Source organism: Silurus meridionalis, chromosome 17, assembly GCF_014805685.1.
Source record: "Silurus meridionalis isolate SWU-2019-XX chromosome 17, ASM1480568v1, whole genome shotgun sequence".
Classification (NCBI taxonomy): domain Eukaryota; kingdom Metazoa; phylum Chordata; class Actinopteri; order Siluriformes; family Siluridae; genus Silurus; species Silurus meridionalis.
In genome coordinates, this window is record NC_060900.1 from 28,948,666 (window position 1) to 28,968,665 (window position 20,000).

Sequence of the window (20,000 nt, forward strand, 5' to 3'; positions counted from 1 at the left end):
CACTCAGATCTCCACCCTGATCCACCGGTGTTTATTCTGCACCTGTAAAGTGTGGAAACACCTAGTTGAGATTTTGATTGTGTTTGAGAGACATGTGCATGTTCCTTTTGTTTTTAATGCACCAAACTCGCTAATGTAACAATCTGAAGATTTCCTTTGACCAAACGAATCTATAAATGTCCACACTCTCAGCATCCGGACACTTCGTTTCTCCAAACATACAGATGAAATACTTTGCTGTGTCTCTTGTGATGTTCTTCAGTGGAGGTTTTCTTGTTCATCCCAGAGTAGTTCAGTAGGATTGAGGTGCAGTGTCTGGGCAGGTGGTTCCATGATAGATATCACTCCAGACGTCTGTCTGCTCTCTAAAGAACTCGTTCAGAACTCGGACGTATTCGTCGCTTCGGCTCAGCGTCTTGTTGTACAGTGAAGTCGTTCCAATGAGCCGCAGTCCAGACGGAACTGCACGGTGTTAAAGTATGGAATGGGAGCCATGTTGGTTCACTTTCACCTTCTGAAACCTTCACTGCTCCAAAACAACCACCAAACCAATAAACTTCCACCTCCATATGTGGGTGTGGGGGTGAGGGAGTCTGATCACATCTCCCACAGTTTACACAATTTATTCTGTTAGAGACAAAAATCTTCCATTTGAACTTTCTTTCACTCAGTCACTGTCACACTTACCGTGATTTTGCTTATTAATAATAAAAACACTGTAATATGACTCCTAGCTCACTAGCTATCATTGCTAGCATACTAATTAGTAAATCATCTTCAAAACTTTCCCACACAAGTGTAACACCATGAAATATAGTACAGGTGCATTGTGGGTGATGCTGCTTTACCTGGAACGCTCTCTGGTTCTCTCTCAGAAAAGACATTTCCTTTCTGTCCTTTAGCGGCGTCATCATCTTCGGAAACGCTGGACAGTTCTGTTCAGAAAGCAAGAAGAAATATAAATAACTAGCAAATAAAAAGTTGTTCTCTTATTTACTAGCTTGACTAGCTTTATGCTCCTGTTAGCGTGTGATTTTAATAGCGTGTAGTCTTTGTTTTTATTTCCTGTAGATTATGACCCTACTGGTGGTAGCACATTGTGGTCTCTGCTCTCACCACCTTCTGTCAGGTAACGAGCTTACAAGCCATGTTCGTTTCCTGTTGTGATGGCTCCTGGGTGTAATGCTACCCAACTAAGTACATTTAAAACCCTGGTAAATTGTATAGATTTCTGCCTGGTGATGCCGTGCGACCAGGGTGTGAGCAGTGCAGGTGATCATGTGGGAGATTCCGGACGATAAAAGGGAAAAGGATCTGATTTCAGGGTGGATCACATCAACACTCACTGTGTCTTGGATCCTCACGAAGAGACGAAAAGAGTTTTCCTCTCCTCGGAAAGGCATTTGCGTCCTCGGGACTGCGTTTATCTGCATAAGAGTAATCAGACATGATCAGACAGGGTGATGTTTTTCACTGGAGATGTAGAGTAGTTTCTGGAGTGTGTTTGGAGTACTCACTCTTCAGGCGTAATGAGGAGAACCCCCAGCTCTGTCGGGACATCACACTCCTCTGTCTGCTGAAAAACATCAGCACAGTCATTAAAAAGCTCATATGATACATACAGTGTGCTGAGTTACACATTAACGTCGCAGGAAGCAAACACAAGTGTTTCATCGTCCTTCCCTCTGACCCAAGGTCAAACTCAAACTCATTAGTAAATATTTGCATTGCTTTTTACTCTGTAATCAAACAGTAGGGACATGAAACAACTATAAGACACGTACAAACACAATAATCCTCCTCCCTCAGCTTTACTGTAGTTCAATCCTTTAAACTACCTCTTAAACCTCGACCTTGACCCGTGTTAGCTGTCCAACACGAAACCTTGTTTTCTCACGCTTCAGTTGATTTCAACCCTGTGCAGGTAAATACATACACTGAAGTAAACTCTGCTGTTTCACAAGGCTCTGTTCTGGGATCTCTGCTTCTGAATATTAATTACTGAGTTAGTTCATTTATTACCAGCAGTGGCCAAAGTACACAAAGTGTGTAGTGAAGATTCTCTCAGTAAAATGTGACTCCAGTAAAAGTGTCCTTTTAAACTTCCACTTGAGTAAAAGTACTGAAGTTTAAGCCTTCAAATGTACTTAAGTTTCCAAAGTAGTGATTTATTATACAGTACAGACCAAAAGGTCTGTACTGTATATATATATATATAATATATATTATATATATATATATATATATATATATATATATATATATATATATATATATATATATATATATTATTATTTTCATGACTATGAAAATTGTAGATTCACACTGAAGGCATCAAAACTATGAATTAACACATGTGGGATTATATACATAACAAAAAGTGAACTGAAAATATGTCATATTGTAGGTTCTTCAAAGTAGGCATCAAGAGAATGCCAAGAGTGTGCAAAGCAGTAATCTAGCAAAAGGTGGCTACTTTGAAGATCCTACAATATGACATATTTTCAGTTGTTTCACACTTTTTTGTTATGTATATAATTCGTAAATAAAAAGAAACGACTGATTTCACTAAATGTAGTAAAAAGTCAAATATTTGAGTTTGAAATGTGAAGTTTCAGTAAAAATCTCAGTAAAATACAGACACGTGAAAAAGTGACGTAACTACAGTAACAAATCACGTTTACTTCATTAATGTTGAACACTGATTATTTACTAAACATCACATTAGCTTCTTATTAGCTAGCATGGCTATAATGATAACAGCTGTGTGTTTCAGTGGAGCCAGAAAAACACCAACATAAAGAGCTAGAGGAAATTAGAGAGGACAATAAATACTAGTGATGATTAACTTTAAGAGTTACTCCTTCATTCCATGGAGACTCGTGTACAGCCTGAAAGAATCTCACACACATCGATTCAGACTTTTAAACACCGATTTCACCTCCTCAGAATCCTGCAACCTCACAGTGTTCACATCTACACTGAATTCTCAGAATGTCTGTTTGTGATACTGCTGACATTAAACTTTCACTACTTGTGCATTTCCTGTGCTGCTGCAGTGTGTGTGTGTGTGTGTGTGTGTGTGTGTGTGTGTGTGTGTTCAGTGTGTATGTTCAGTGTGTGTGTTCAGTCTGTTTTTACTGTGTGTTCAGTGTGTGTGTGTGTGTGTGTGTGTGTGTGTGTGTTCAGTCTGTTTTCACTGTGTGTTCAGTGTGTGTGTGTGTGTGTGTGTGTGTTCAGTGTGTGTTCAGTGTGTGTTCAGTGTGTGTTCAGTCTGTTTTCACTGTGTGTTCAGTGTGTGTGTGTGTGTGTGTGTGTGTGTTCAGTGTGTGTGTTCAGTCTGTTTTCACTGTGTGTTCAGTGTGTGTTGTGTGTGTTCAGTGTGTTTTCAATGTGTTCAGTGTGTGTGTTCAGTGTGTTTTAATGTGTGTTCAGTGTGTTTTTAATTTGTGTTCAGTGTGTGTTCAATGTGTGTTCAGTGTGTTCAGTGTGTTCAGTGTGTGTTTAATGTGTGTGTTTAATGTGTGTTCAGTGTGTTTTCAATGTGTGTTCAGTGTGTGTTCCATGTGTGTGTTCAGTGTGTGTTCCATGTGTGTGTTTAATGTGTGTGTTCAGTGTGTTTCATGTGTGTGTTTAATGTGTGTGTTTAATGTGTGTGTTCAGTGTGTGTGTGTTCAATGTATGTGTTCAGTGTGTGTTCCATGTGTGTGTTTAATGTGTGTTTAATGTGTGTGTTCAGTGTGTGTTCCATGTGTGTGTTCAATGTGTGTGTTCAGTGTGTGTTCAATGTGTGTGTTTAATGTGTGTGTGTTCAGTGTGTGTGTGTTCAATGTGTGTGTTCAGTGTGTGTGTGTTCAATGTGTGTGTTCAGTGTGTGTGTTCAATGTGTGTGTGACTACATTCTAAGTTGATTCTTGTTAAAAAATCATTTGTATATAAATGAAGATAAAGAATCTGAACTTGAACTTTCTCACAGATCAACACACACACCATCACACACCATCACACACCATCACACACCACCGCTGCAGCACTTCCAGGAAGTTAGAGGGTTTTAATCTCAGTTGGGTTTATAGGGCAAACGACAATCCATGCATTTAAATCATGCAACCACTGTGTGTGTGTGTGTGTGTGTGTGTGTGTGTGTGTGTGTGTGTGTGTGTGTGTGTGTCTGTGTGTGTCTGTGTGTGTGTGTGTGCGCATGTGTGTGTGTGTGTGTGTGTGTGTGTGTGTGTGTGTGTGTGTGTGTGTGTGTGTGTGTTGGTGAACTGTTATAGACGTTGTGCCCAAAGACAAATGCTGTTTTTCATGACCACATTTGCCTGAGTTCTTCTCAGAAGCAGAAGACGTGAGTCGTGATTCGTGTGTGTTGGAGAAGGAGATCAAACTGAGTTTGTTTATAAACCGCTCTGTAAAATTGAATCGACTCAGAATCGGTTTAGAGGAGTCGAGTCGAGTTTAGTGTAAATGACTCTGATTTGGTCTGCACGAGTCTGAACCAGTTTATATAAATGTACAGAAGGCTGATGAAAAATCATCTCCTTTTGTGTGCAGGAAGACACGCACACACATACACACACACACACACACACACACACACACACACACACACACAGGCTCACACTCAGACTAATAACCCAGACCCTGACTCAGGCTCAGATTTAGACTCAGACTAAGACTCAAATTTAGACTTAGACTTCGATCCAGACCCAGACGTATATTCTTATATTCATACCCAAACTCTCTGAACTCTACAGAGCTCTGTGTAGTTTCTCTGAGGTGAGAAGATGAAGGATTCGATTCAGTGGTAGGTGATGCTTCCATCTGGTGTATGAAGGTTGAACCACAGGTACTCCTTTAAGAGTGTGGGTGTGTGTGTGTGTGTGTGTGTGTGTGTGTGTGTGTGTGTGTGTGTGTGTGTGTGTGTGTGTGTGTGTGTGTGTGCCTGTGTGTGTGCCTGTGTGTCTGTGTGTGTGTGTGTGTGTGTGTGTGTGTGTGTGTGTGTGTGTGTGTGTATGAAGCAGCATTAATATTAACCTGTACTGTCAGAGTTGCTTCTGTAGAAAACTAATCAACAATCCAGAAGTCAGTAGTGTGTGTGGAGTAGTGGGGTAGAGGTGTGTAAACTTCTCCTAAACTTCACTTGTGGAGTTGATGGTGGTGAAGCTCTATGTGTTCAGGAACACACTGTTTTTATACCCAGTATTTTCTGGGGGAATTCTATGGCTTTAGGAATGACCTTTGACCCTGAGCCTAAGTAACCTGACCCCAAAGGGTTAAACTGTATATTTATTGCTGTGTTTTGGTGCAGGACGTGGAGATTCGGGTTCTTGTGGTTTATATATAGCTGTCTGTGTTCCCTATGGATCTGAACTCTGACCTGCAGAACGTTTTCCTGTTCACGCAGAGCGAAACTCTGCTGTGGGAATCGTTATAGGATTCCTCTCCAATTTAAACCCACGCAGAACTGACAGAACCGCGGTTCTAAAGAGGAGAGGACGCTCATGATGATGATGTATGGCGTGTGTAACACTGACATAACCGTATCATCAACACACTGCTCTGTATGTTAGCATCAAACACTTCAGCTATAATACAGGATGAACCACTGATAAAGAGTCGTATTTAGAGTCAGGGACTGAGGTCTGAACCTCAGATGTTCACTAGAAGCTCCTGAGACGAGGTGTTTTCAGCAGGAGTGAGGCGACTCACCTGTACACCTGAAAATAATCAGGAATAGACCAAAGCACTGCTGATATGATGATATACAGATGAGAATAAAAAGCAGAGTGTTAAAATAAATCTAATAGAAGTTGATTGTGCACATCACTGCTGGTGAAATGGAAACCAAAGCAAAACAGCTTCCAGACTCATTATTTATCAGCACAGAGAACATTAGACAAGCACTTGGTCTCGCACACACTGTTATTTAGAGTTTTGTTGATATTGTGCAGCGTAATAAAGCATAATGAAGCCAGCAGACACGACACACAACTGAAGAAATGGTCATGTGTGATCAGATTTATGAATTAGATTAGTCCACATTCTGGAGGAAGAAGGATAGAAAAAAGAATAATGGAGTGTAGACGAGGGAATTCAGAGCTGCATCTCGCCTGTGAAAACATACACCTGTGTTATTATTACATTCATAGGGATATGTACAAAGGCCAGTGTGTAATCTGAGCTCTTTACACACCGTCACACTCGCCCTGTTCACACTCGCCCTGTTCACACTTGCACATTTTATAGTATGGGATAAAAAGAAATAAAAAGTGAATAAATATATCACTATATAAAAGCACTGACCAGCTTTAATATAATTGTTAATATTGTAAAGCTGATGATCTGTTGTAAGCCAACATTCACAAGATTTACACACACACGCACACACACGCACACACACAAACACACACGCACACACACACACACACGCACACACGCGCACATACAAACACACACACACACACACACACACACGCACACACACACGCGCACACACACACACACGCGCACACACGCGCACACACACGCACACGCACACACGCACACACACAGATCCATTACTTAATAAGGAGCTGTTAAGGCAGACTGTGTGAGCACTCAACAGACATGTTGCTGCCTGTCTGGCTACTGTCAGTCCTGTATTTTAAACATATGCGCGCGCACACACACACACACACACACACACACACACACACACACACAGGGTTTACCTATTTAATCATTTTATCCTGGATTCTAACATTGCACACTTCATCTGAATGTTTTTTTTATGCAGTGAGTTAACAGCCACTAGAGGGCGGCGTTGTCAAGCTGTAATACATGTTTAATATAATATAACAGTGATGGCCAGACACGTTTATGTCCATATATGGACATGTGGGTGTGTCATTACAGGTGAACTGAACATGTTATACTGATCTTCCTTGATAAATAATAAATAATGTTGAACTTTTTTTTGTTTAAATCCCTGGTGTCAGTCATGTTATAGACACGCCCCCAAATGTCATGGAAACGCCGCAAAATTTGATAGCTGGCACGGTATATAGATGAGTGGGGGGTGGAAGGTTGAAGGGCGGATGGTTGAAGGGAAGACGGGTAAGGGGCAGACGGTTAAAGTGCAGACGGGTGAGGGGGGTGGTTAAAGACGGGTGAGGGGTTCGGTGGTTAAAGTGCAGACGGGTGAGGGGGGTGGTTAAAGACGGGTGAGGGGTTCGGTGGTTAAAGTGCAGACGGGTGAGGGGTGGTTAAAGTGCAGACGGGTGAGGGGTGGATGAGTAAAGGGGGCATATATATACTGTATATATTGGATCTCACATTAGGAGTAGGGATTTTTGTGAATCCTGCAGTCAGAGGTGTTTGATGAGAGTTAAATCTTACTTTCCAGTTCTGTTGCCATAGAAACACACAGCATGACTGTGTCAGGACAATGAATAAAAGAATGAATGAATAGTCTCTAATAGCGCTCTGCAGCTAACAGGCTAAGAGCTAACCTGACTAGACTTTCCGGAAAAACTCTGGAGTTGAAAAAACTGTGTAATTGGGAGCTAAAGGGTGTGTCACTAAGTTCTTAGACAAAACCATGGGTTTGTGGTGCACCAACACACACACACACACACACACACACACACACACACACACACACACACACACACACGCACACACACACTTACAGTCATATCTCAACAACCCAAGGTGCGAAATTTCTGTTTCATTTCTGCTTCCTTCCTTAACAGGAAGTTATTTACTCAGTTTATTTGTGTGTGTGTGTGTGTGTGTGTGTGTGTGTGTGTGTGTGTGTGTGTTAAAGCCATTGTACCATTACACGCCCTTGAAGTGAAAGTTAAGTGTGTTTTAAGTCAGTTATATGTTAAAACCTCTCCAACAGGTTTCTCACACAAAACACACAACAAACACTAACACACACACCAACACACACAACTCACATACAACTTTACACTAACACACAAACACACTTTAACACACATACAAATACAAAATAATTTACATACACACCCAGAACCAGTCAGTAGTTTGGACTCAGTGCCTCCTGCAGTGATTTTTATTTTTATTATTTATAACATTGTACATGAATATTAAAGAATCCAAACTATAAAAGAACACGTCTGGAATTCTGTAGTAAACAAAAACGTGTCCAAAGGAACTTGATGTAGTTTTGATGCTGCTTCACAAACTTCTATCATGAGAATCACGAGGTGTCACCTGGAATGGGTTTCAGGTCACAGGTGTGTTTTATCAACACTTCCTTTGGGACTTTTCTTTTCTTCTTAATGAGCTTTAGGTTTTATGTTGTGTTGTGCAGAGGAAAGTGTGAGTACAGAGTCAATATCACTTAGTGCTGCTACAAACTACTGTACAAATCCAGATTCTAACAAGAAACAGAAAAGATCCATTATTACTTTCAGACATGAAGCTCAGTCGATCTGAAAGATCTCAGAACTTGAAATGGATCTAGAAAGTGCAGTCTCCAAAACCATCAAACGCTATAATGAAACAGACCCTCATGAGACCGAGAGCTACCTCTGCTGCACAGGATCCGTTTATTAGAATCTCCAGCCTCCGAAACTGCTGATGAACATAAATGCTTCTGAGAGTTCAAGTGTTAGACATTTCAACATAGACTGTGTGAGTCAGACCTTCATGATGGAATTGCAGCAAAGAAACCATTACTTCAGAAACCATTACTTCAGAAACCATCACTTCAAAAGAACAACAAGCAGAGAAAACTTCCTTTGGCCAAGAAACAGAAGGAATGGACTTTAAATCAGCCCTTAGGTTTGATAAATCCAAATTTGAGATGTTTGGTTCTAAACGCTGTGTCTTTGTTAGACATACAGAGAGTGAACAGACAGTTCCTGAATGTGTGGTTATTACTGTGAAGCATGAAGACAGAGGTGTGATATGTGAGGATGCTTTGGTGCTGACACTGTTAATGATTTAGGTAAAATTGAGAACACACTTAACCAGCATGGGTACCACAGAAATCTGCAGGAGCATGCAGACATCTCACCTGGTTTACACTTCACTGACAATCGTTTGTCTTCCAACAGGACAAAGACCCCAAACACACCTCTAAGTTCTGAAAGAGCTTTTTGTTTAAGATGGAGAGTGATGGAGTGCTGTATCAGATGACGTGCCTCCACAATCACCCCATCTTAATCCAGTTCAGATGGTTTGGGATGAGTTGGACCAGAGAGTGATAAAAAAGCAGACAACAAGCACTCAACACCTCTGGGAAATCCACAAGATTATTGTGAAACCTTTCCAGGTGATGACCTCATTAAGCTTATGAGAGAACGGCATTTGTAAAGCAACATCAAAGCTTTTGGAGTTAGACAAACTAAAATATAAATCATTGTGGGTTCTTTAACACGTTTTTGTTTACTACAGGATTCCAAACGTGTTCTTTTATAGTTTGGTATTAATGTACAATGTTGTAAAAAAAAAAATATATACACGCAGGAGAAGCTGCGTCTAAATTATTGACTGGTTCTGTGTGTGTGTGTATTAGTTTGTATTTGACTGTGTGTTAAAGTGTGTTAGTGTATAGTTTTATGTCAGTTGTGTGTTTGTTACTGAATGTTATTGTACAGTGTATTTGGACTCTTCAGTATTAATGTACACATTAATACACACTAATAGACACTGACACAAACTAATACACACTAACACACAGACACACACTAATACACACTAATACACACAGACACCCAATAATGCACATTGACAACAACTAATACACACTAATGCACATTAACCCCCACTAATGCACACTAACCCACATTAATACACACTAACCCCCACTAATACACACTAACCCACATTAATACACACTAACACCCACTAATGCACACTGACCCACACTAATACACACTAACCCCCACTAATGCACACTAACCCACACTAATACACACTAACCCACATTCATACACACTGACCCACATTAATGCACACAGACCCACATTAATAAACACTAACACCCACTAATGCACACTGACACACTAATACACACTAACACCCACTAATGCACACTAACCCCACTAATGCACACTAACCCACACTAATACACTAACCCCACTAATACACACTAACCCACATTAATACACACTAACACCCACTAATGCACACTGACCCACACTAATACACACTAACCCCACTAATGCACACTGACCCACACTAATAAACACTAACCCCACTAATGCACACTAACCCACATTAATACACACTAACACCCACTAATGCACACTGACCCACACTAATACACACTAACCCCCACTAATGCACACTAACCCACATTAATACACACTAACACCCACTAATGCACACTGACCCACACTAATACACACTAACCCACACTAATACACACAGACACACACTAATGCACACTAACCCACACTAATGCACACTAACCCACACTAATACACACTGACACCAACCAATACACACAGACACACAATGATAAACACTACTACACTAATACACAAGAACACTCACTAATGCACACTGACACTCACTAATACACACAGACACACTAATACACACTACTACACACTAATACACTAACCCACACTAATGCACACTAACCCACATTAATACACACTACACACTAACACCCACTAATGCACACTAACCCACACTAATACACACAGACACACACTAATACACACAGACACACACTAATACACACTACACACTAATTCACACTAACACCCACTAATGCACACTAACACACTCTAATACATGCCAACACACGAATACACACTAACACACACTAATACACTCTAACCCACACTAATGCACACTAACCCACACTAATACACACACTAATACACACTACTACACACTAATTCACACTAACACCCACTAATGCACACTAACCCACATTAATACACTAACACCCACTAATGCACACTAACCCACACTAATGCACACTAACCCACACTAATGCACACTAACCCACACTAATACACACAGACACACTAATACACACAGACACACACTAATACACACTACTACACACTAATTCACACTAACACCCACTAATGCACACTAAGCCACATTAATACACACTAACACACACTAATACACACTGACACACGAATACACACTAACACACACTAATACACACTAACCCACACTAATGCACACTAACACACACTAATACACACTACTACACACTAATTCACACTAACACCCACTAATGCACACTAACCCACATTACTACACACTAACACCCACTAATGCACACTAACCCACACTAATGCACACTAACCCACACTAATACACACAGACACACACTAATACACACAGACACACACTAATACACAATACTACACACTAATTCACACTAACACCCACTAATGCACACTAACCTACATTAATACACACTAACACTCACTAATGCACACTAACCCACACTAATCCACACTAACCCCACTAATACACACAGACACACTAATACACACTACTACACACTAATTCACACTAACACCCACTAATGCACACTAACCCATATTACTACACACTAACACCCACTAATGCACACTAACCCACACTAATGCACACTAACCCACACTAATACACACAGACACACACTAATACACAGACACACAATAATACACACTACTACACACTAATTCACACTAACACCCACTAATGCACACTAACCTACAATAATACACACTAACACCCACTAATGCACACTAACCCACACTAATGCACACTAACCCACACTAATACACACAGACACACACTAATACACACTAACACACACTAATACACACCGACACACGAATACACACTAACACACTAATACACACTAACCCACACTAATGCACACTAACCCACACTAATACACACAGACACACACTAATACACACTACTACACACTAATTCACACTAACACCCACTAATGCACTAACCCACATTACTACACACTAACACCCACTAATGCACACTAACCCACACTAATGCACACTAACCCACACTAATACACACAGACACACACTAATACACACACACACACACTAACACCCACTAATGCACTAACCCACACTAATGCACTAACCCACACTAATGCACACTAACCTACAATAATACACACTAACACCCACTAATGCACACTAACCACACTAATGCACACTAACCCACACTAATACACACAGACACACACTAATACACACAGACACACACTAATACACACTACACACTAATTCACACTAACACCCACTAATGCACACCAACCCACATTAATACACACTAACACACACTAATACACACCGACACATGAATACACACTAACACACACTAATACACACTAACCCACACTAATGCACACTAACCCACAATAATACACACTCTTTACACTCATTTTTTCGGACAGAAATGTCTGTTCTCAAACCTTAACAAGCAATTTAACAGGTTTTACTGCTGAACACACTCACACTCACACACACACACACACACACACACACACACACACACACACACACACACACACACACACATATATGTGACCGTTGATACTGTAGCTAAACAATGGTGAATACCTTTTCAGGGATCAGCCACAACATGTTGAGAAGCACCTGCTGCATCCCCATGTGTGTGTGTGTGTGTGTGTGTGTGTGTGTGTGTGTGCGTGTGTGTGTGTGTGAATGTTTGGATATGAAATCCAACACAGTATCTCTTCTCTCTTAAATGAAAATAAATGAAACACTTTTTGACTTACCTTTGTGCAAAGTCCTCACGGCAAGTTCAGGGTCAGTGTGTGTGTGTGTGTGTGTGTGTGTGTGTGTGTGTGTTGTGTGTGTTTAAATCTGTATGGTTTATCTGCTCCTCTTGTGTATTCTACAACATTGCGTTGTTTGTGTGTTCCGTAGCACTAAAATCCCATCACTTTATCACACAGAATGTAAAACTTCTCTTCCTGTTTCTCTCTCTCTCTCTCTCTCTCTCTCTCTCTCTCTCTCTCTCTCTCTCTCTCTCTCTTTATCTATCTTTCTGTCCCTCTCTCTCTCTCTCTCTCTCTCTCTCTCTCTCTCTCTCTCCTTTCACAACTCAAGTGCTTTTCAACCTCAGTGCACAGTCTTTGTCTTCTGTCTGTAACCATTCAGCTGCTTTCTTTTGTGTGTGTGTGTGTGTGTGTGTGTGTGTGTGTGTGTGTGTGTGTGTGTGTGTGTGTGTGTAGAAAAATAACGACCGCTTCTTGTTTGACTATGAGGAAGTGATCACTTGTAGGGAAAACCGAGATGGACTTTAAACAGAAGTGGACTCTGAGACTTCTCGCTGTAACACAGAATTCCACACTGCTCATTACACTGCATTAGTAACCGGGGTGTAGAGATACCAGTTTAATTTTAATGACTCTACTATGACACACACACACACACACACACACACACACACACACACACACACACACACACACTAAACTACTGCTTAATTTTGAGCACTAACTACTGACTACTGAATTCTGGGTGTTGATAAAGAGAGCTGAATACTGAATTCAGAGTATTGAATACTGGGGACTGAATACTGAATACTTAAATCTGTTGACTGTTTAAAGTAATTGGCTTTTTTTCCTCTTTATCCTGATGGTCATCAAAACCCCTCAGGAATAATTTGGTGATTTAATGCATACAGACGACATCACCTGGCCTTCTCCTGCTCCTCTGCGGTTCCTGACTCTCCTGTGGATTTCTTTCTCTTTCTCTAAACTAAACACACATCACACTTTTACTTCCCTTTCCCTGGTTTCTGTGTATGTGTGTGTGTGTGTGTTATAGAAATAACTTTCAGCTGTAAGTTTATTATTGCGTTAATGTCTTTAAATATTAAATCTGACTATTTAATATGTAAAATTTTGTAATATGTAAATGTAATATTTACTGTAAAAGACTGTATTTATTATTTATAATTTATTTTACATTTATCCCTTTTTTAATTATAAATGCATTGTGATAGATTGTTATAGATGTTTCCTTAATCATTCATAACTGATATACATGATATTTTGTTGGTTTTATTTGATATTCTACATATGAAATAAATATTATTAGGAATATTCATATATTTTATATATATTATTTATTAATTTACTGAATAGTTAAATTAATATATAAAGTTTATATAGTTATAAAGTGTTTTATTTAATAAATTACGTTAAGTCGTTTATTTAGATTTCTTAATCAAATTTAAGCTATTTTTGAATACAATATAAAAATACTATATTTCACACATAAAAAAACAAATTAAATGTATGATATTGAACATATTGTATATTGAATATTTATTAAATATAATTGTTCACAATCAGAAGAAACAGGATAAAAAGCTCAATCAAGCTCAGCTGCACCCTCTAGTGGTCTGTCTGTTGTGTGTAAACAATCAGAAGCAGATTCTCATGTGACCTTTCACCTGTGGAAAAATGGCTTCAATACAACATTCCTTAACAGACACCCGAGGTTTTTTTTATTCCTTTTTATTTTTCAATACTTAAATCATACGTGTATACAATTAACACCAGGGGACTGCAGTTAGCTCATAATTCATCACCTTTCTCTCGCTAAATATTCTGAAGTCACAGATGTAAATCTGCTACAGAACAGAAGGAGACGTCTTTATTTGCTGCTTTGAGACAAGGTCTATTATCTATATTAAATAGAATATTTGCAGTTGAGCACTGAAGGTTGTTCTCTGGATAGATTTGTATAGATTGGTATAAAGCCTGAGCGTTACATGGAGTTGCTGAAGTTCTGTAATCCGGCGTCTCTTCTTTTAGGGAGCGAAGGAAGAGTTGGAGAAGAAGTTGTCAGCCTTGGCTTCTGTGAAAGAGCAGGAATTCTTTAACACCTAATTATACCTCAGAGTTTCAGAAGAAGCAGTAACAGCACTCACCTGCTGGATGGAGCGAATCAGGTCCTGCACCTCGGGATGGAAATACTGCATGATGATGCGGTTCCTCAGAGCCGAGCGATGCCTCAGCTCCTCCTGCAGCTCCAACCTGAACATCACGCACCACAATCCCATCAGGTTCTCCAACATTGCACACGAATATATGTTATATTTGCACCCTCCATATATTATTGATTGATTAATTGATTGTGTTTGATTGATGTATGATTGTAACCTGTGTTGGTGGATTCTGTTCTCCCACTCAGATTTCCGCTGCTGTTTACTGTAAAAAATCCAAAGAAACCACAGAGTTTTATCTAAAAACACAGATACTGTGTGTGTCTGTCTGTGTGTGTGTGTGTGTGTGTGTGTGTGTGTGTGTGTGTGCGTGTGTGTGTTTTTTACCTGGGTATTCCATGTTGATCATCGTGTTGATTAGACAGAGGAGAATCAGACACACCTACAGCCTGAGAGTACAGAGAGTGCACTACACACACACACACACACACACGCACACACGCACACACGCACACACACACACACACACACACAGAGGTAAAAGTCAGACCAGAGGGATATTATTGTAGTGTTAGTGTACACTGTGTACATAGTTACTACTGAACTGTTGCTATAGTAACGTAGTTGAATAGTTGCCATGGTTACAGCAGAGCGTCTCATTGAGAGAATTGAGGAGTGTGGAATGTGAAGACACTCACTGGACAGAGGAGACGGAGCGTCTGCTGATGAGTCTGAGTGAGACTGCAGTGAGAGGGAAAGTTCAGTTACACATCAGATAAAACACTGAATGAAACAGTAAAAGAACTGGGTTTAAGTGCACTATATAGTGTATAGTGTGTGTGTGTGTGGTTTGGGACATGACCACAGTGAAGGACCTGCAGAAGGTGAAGATCAGTGATGTGAAGTTTCTCTAAAACTGTTTTAGGATCCTTCAGCTTCATCTCGTCTTTCAGCTTCTCTCTCTGCAGGAGCTTGTTTATGTACAACTGTATACACACACACACACACACACACACACACAAGGCAGGGTTACATTTAAATAGCTCTTTTTCATGAAATAAAGTGAAATAGGAAGTTCTGCAACGATGTGTTACTAAACTTCACTGAATCACTTTATAAACATGGAGCACCTTCAACCAATCAGCTTTCAGCAGAACTTTCAGCCGTGGTTACGTTACTGCTCCATGTTTTTTAGATGAGTGTGTGTGTGTGTGTGTGTGTGTGTGTGTGTGTGTGTGTGTGTGTGTGTTGTACCAGCAGGTTGTGCTGAAGGTGTTGTTGTTGTTGTGTGAATGGTGTGTGTGTGTGTGTGTGTGTGTGTGTGTGTGTGTGTGTCTGTGTGTGTTGTACCAGCAGGTTGTGCTGAAGGTGTTGTTGTTGTTGTGTGTGTGTGTGTGTGTGTGTGTGTGTGTGTGTGTGTGTGTGTGTGTGTGTATCTGTGTGTGTTGTACCAGCAGGTTGTGCTGAAGGTGTTGTTGTTGTGTGAATGGTGTGTGTGTTTGTGTGTGTGTGAGTGTGTGTGTGTGTGTGTGTGTGTTGTACCAGCAGGTTGTGCTGCAGGTGTTGATGGTGTTGTGTAAATGGTGTGTGTGTAAATGGTGTGTGTGTGTGTGTGTGTGTGTGTGTGTGTGTGTGTGTGTGTGTGTGTGTGTGTGTTGTACCAGCAGGTTGTGCTGAAGGTGTTGTTGTTGTTGTTGTGTGAATGGGGTGTGTTCGATGATACGGCGGATCACTAATGTTTTGGGGTTCTGCAGAAGGGGAGGGGTCGGATCAGAACCCCTTGTGGTTCTATTCTTCAGTTCTAAATCTCGACCCAAAGACATTCCGAATGGAGTCCCACGGGTCTTCACCTGGAACACAGTAAAGGAAAGACATGAGCCCTATTTTAAGGCAGCTGATTGGTTGTTGTGTGTATGTTTGTGGGTGTGTGTGTGTGTGTGTGTGTGTGTGTGTGTGTGTGTGTGTGTGTGTGTGTGCGTGTTTACCTCAGAGGAAGGAAACGTGTCCCACCTCCTGGATCTGAGGTTGGCAGGAATGATATCATCCAGGTGTGTGGGTGAGAGCCAATAGGAGCTCAGATCAGAGAAGGGTTTCAGAATTGTGATCTCAAATGCATCTGTAATAAACAACATGCACACAAACACACACAGTCAGTAAACACACACACGCACACATAAAGACAACTTTACATTAAACACTCAGATTATTACAAACCCGATTCCAAAAAAGTTGGGACACTGAACAAATTGTGAATAAAAAAGGAATGCAATAATTTAAATCTTATGAACTTATATTTTATTCACAATAGAATATAGAAACATATCAAATGTTGAAAGTGAGACATTTTGAAATGTCATGCTAAATATTGTCTCATTTTGGATTTTATGAGAGCTACACATTCCAAAAAAGTTGGGACAGGGAGCAATAAGAGGCCGGAAAAGTGAAATGTACATATAAGGAACAGCTGGAGGAGCAATTTACAACTTATTAGATCATTTGGCAACATGATTGGGTATAAAAAGAGCCTCTCAGAGTGGCAGTGTCTCTCAGAAGTCCAGATGGGCAGAGGATCACCAGTTCCCCCAATGCTGCGGTGAAAAATAGTGGAGCAACATCAGAAAGGAGTTTCTCAGAGAAAAATTTAAAGAGTTTGAAGTTCTCATCATCTACAGTGCATCATATCATCCAAAGATTCAGAAAATCTGGAACAATCTCTGTGCGTAAGGGTGAAGGCCAGAAAACCATACCGGATGCCCGTGATCTTCGGGCCTTTAGACGGAAAACTGAGACCCCATGTCATCCGGACTAAAGCGGACCAGGACAACCCAAGTTGTTATCAGCGCTCAGTTCAGAAGCCTGCATCTCCGATGGTCCAAGTTCTAGAACAACATATGCTCCCATCCAGACGTCGTCTCTTTCAGGGAAGACTTTGCATTTTCCAACATGACAATGCCAGACCACATACTGCATCAATTACAACATCATGCTGTGTAGAAGAAGGATCTGGGTACTGAAATGTCCACCTGCAGTCCAGATCTTTCACCCAGAGAAAACATTTGGTGCATCATAAAGAGGAAGATGATAGAAGAAGACCTGAGACAGTTGAGCAACTAGAAGCCTGTATTAGACAAGAATGGGAGAACATTCCTATTCCTAAACTTGAGCAGCTTGTCTCCTCAGTCCCCAGACGTGCACAGACTGTTATAAAGAGAAGAGGGGACGCCACACAGTGGAGACACGGCCTTGTCCCAACTTTTTTCAGATGTGTTGATGCCATGAAATTTAAAATATACGACTGAAGAGTGTGTCTGTGTGTGTGTGTGTGTGTGTGTGTGGAGTGACCATGTGTGTGTGTGTGTGTGTGTGTGTGTGTGTGTGTGTACTGACCTTATGTGTGTGTGAACTGAATGTGTGTGGTATAGCTTCTCTAATCATAGCGACTAAAGGATGTGTGTGTGTGTGTGTGTGTACTGACCGTGTGTGTGTACTGACCGTGTGTGGTTGTGTGTGTGTGTGTGTGTGTGTATATGTGTGTGTTGGTTTACTGACCATGTATGTGTGGTATATCTGCTCTGATCACAGCGACTAAAGGATGTGTGTGTACTGAATATGTGTGAACTGACAATGTGTGTGTGTGTGTGTGTGTGTGTGTGTGTGTGTGTGTGTGTGTGTGTGTACTGACCGTGTGTGTGTGGTATAGCTTCTCTAATCACAGCGACTGAAGGATGTGTGTTCTCCTGCAGAATCTTATCTACAGTCTGAGAGGAGAGGAACTCAACTGCAGAACCATCAGCATACACCATAAATAACCTGTAAAACACACACACACAGATAAGTGACTTGTATATGTGTGTGTGTGTGTGTGTGTGTGTGTGTGTGTGTGTGTGTGTGTGTGTGTGTGTGTTGTATTCTTCCTCTGTGCCACTTACCGAGGTGGGTGTGTACTGAGGCAGGTGTTGTGTTGTGTCTCCGTGTCAGTGTGTGTGTGTGTGATGGAGACTCTGCCCTCTGCTGTGACCTACACAAACCAAAACACACTCATGCAGAGTTGATGCATCAGATGTGTGTGTGCGTGTGTGTGTGTATGTGTGTGTGTATGTGTGTGTGTGTGTGTGTGTGTGTGTGTGTGTGTGTGTGTGTGTGTGTGTGTTAACTGACCTGGTAGTTGTTTCCATCGGAGTCAGTGAGCTCACACACTAAACCATTAGTGTGACTCATGATGTAACGTCCACGCTGCTCTCCTTCAGGTCCTGTACTGCTGTACACAGCCACACCATCCTTACAGACAGACAGACAACCTCCATCAGGGAGACTCACCTACAGCATGGAGAGAGAGAGAGAGAGAGAGAGAGAGAGAGAGAGAGAGAAAGAGAGGGAGAGAGAGGGGCATAAGAGAGGGAAACAGAGAGGGGGGGGTCCCTATCTTTATCTCTATCCACCAATATATTTTTCCATCTTCACACTATTCCATATCCATTCAGTCACCTTTCCAATTAACCTCATCCATCCATCCATCCATCCATAGATCCCTTCATCTGCTCTCACCCTGTATGATCCGTGTGCTGTAGCGCTGATGGTGGTTCCGTCTCTAAAGAGAACTTTGCCACTTTTCTCCTCACAGTTCATTATCACTGTGGCGAATCCACTCTTCTCCACCTTCACCCTGCTCCTTCTCCCTCCATCACTGCTGCCTGAAAAACACAACATCTAATGAGGATAACTGCCTCAGATCACACCATCAGACATGATACTGTCTCCTCCACTGAACATGCAGCTGATCATAAAGGGTTCTGCACTCAGTATTTTCTGCCCTGAGGTTCCTTCAGTCTGCTTTAATCCGATCCTGGATTGTGATTGGTCAGTAGATGTTGTTTAATTCTCTATAACAGCAGCTCTGACGATAACGCAGGTGTACAATACTGCAATACGTTATTGTTTCAGTCGTATCTCCAACAGTCACACACATCGGGTATCTGCTGCTCTCTGTGCTACTGAATAATGAGAGTGAAGCGTTAGCTGCAGAACCCGACTCTGAACATGAGGAACGTGTTTCTGCCGGAGACAGACAC

General features: G+C 41.1%; 2 protein-coding genes across 4 annotated transcripts in view; both read right to left on the reverse strand.

Annotated features, from left to right (window-relative positions):
- dennd2da (DENN/MADD domain containing 2Da) overlaps positions 1 to 13,008 on the reverse strand; it is a 27,368-nt gene extending 14,360 nt beyond the window's left edge. The window contains exons 1-4 of one of the 3 annotated variants that reach the window (XM_046870237.1): positions 12,749 to 13,008; positions 1,518 to 1,573; positions 1,347 to 1,427; positions 849 to 935 (exon numbers count right to left, since the gene is read on the reverse strand). In XM_046870237.1, the coding sequence (XP_046726193.1) occupies positions 849 to 935; positions 1,347 to 1,427; positions 1,518 to 1,560 (211 nt within the window). In that variant the 5' untranslated portion in view covers positions 1,561 to 1,573; positions 12,749 to 13,008. Of the gene's footprint in view, positions 498 to 848; positions 936 to 1,346; positions 1,428 to 1,517; positions 1,577 to 12,748 lie in introns of those variants that run through there. The other 2 variants (XM_046870236.1, XM_046870238.1) reach the window with 2 other exon arrangements.
- A 1,449-nt stretch (positions 13,009 to 14,457) lies between these two features.
- The window catches only part of LOC124399382 (sperm-associated antigen 17-like), a 7,581-nt gene continuing 2,038 nt past the window's right edge, over positions 14,458 to 20,000 (reverse strand). The window contains exons 8-19 of the mRNA XM_046870235.1: positions 19,477 to 19,622; positions 19,090 to 19,248; positions 18,861 to 18,949; positions 18,614 to 18,741; positions 16,917 to 17,047; positions 16,593 to 16,781; positions 15,807 to 15,917; positions 15,630 to 15,672; positions 15,319 to 15,400; positions 15,149 to 15,196; positions 14,917 to 15,022; positions 14,458 to 14,843 (exon numbers count right to left, since the gene is read on the reverse strand). Of these exons, the coding sequence (XP_046726191.1) occupies positions 14,754 to 14,843; positions 14,917 to 15,022; positions 15,149 to 15,196; positions 15,319 to 15,400; positions 15,630 to 15,672; positions 15,807 to 15,917; positions 16,593 to 16,781; positions 16,917 to 17,047; positions 18,614 to 18,741; positions 18,861 to 18,949; positions 19,090 to 19,248; positions 19,477 to 19,622 (1,322 nt within the window). The 3' untranslated portion in view covers positions 14,458 to 14,753. The remainder of the gene's footprint in view (positions 14,844 to 14,916; positions 15,023 to 15,148; positions 15,197 to 15,318; positions 15,401 to 15,629; positions 15,673 to 15,806; positions 15,918 to 16,592; positions 16,782 to 16,916; positions 17,048 to 18,613; positions 18,742 to 18,860; positions 18,950 to 19,089; positions 19,249 to 19,476; positions 19,623 to 20,000) is intronic.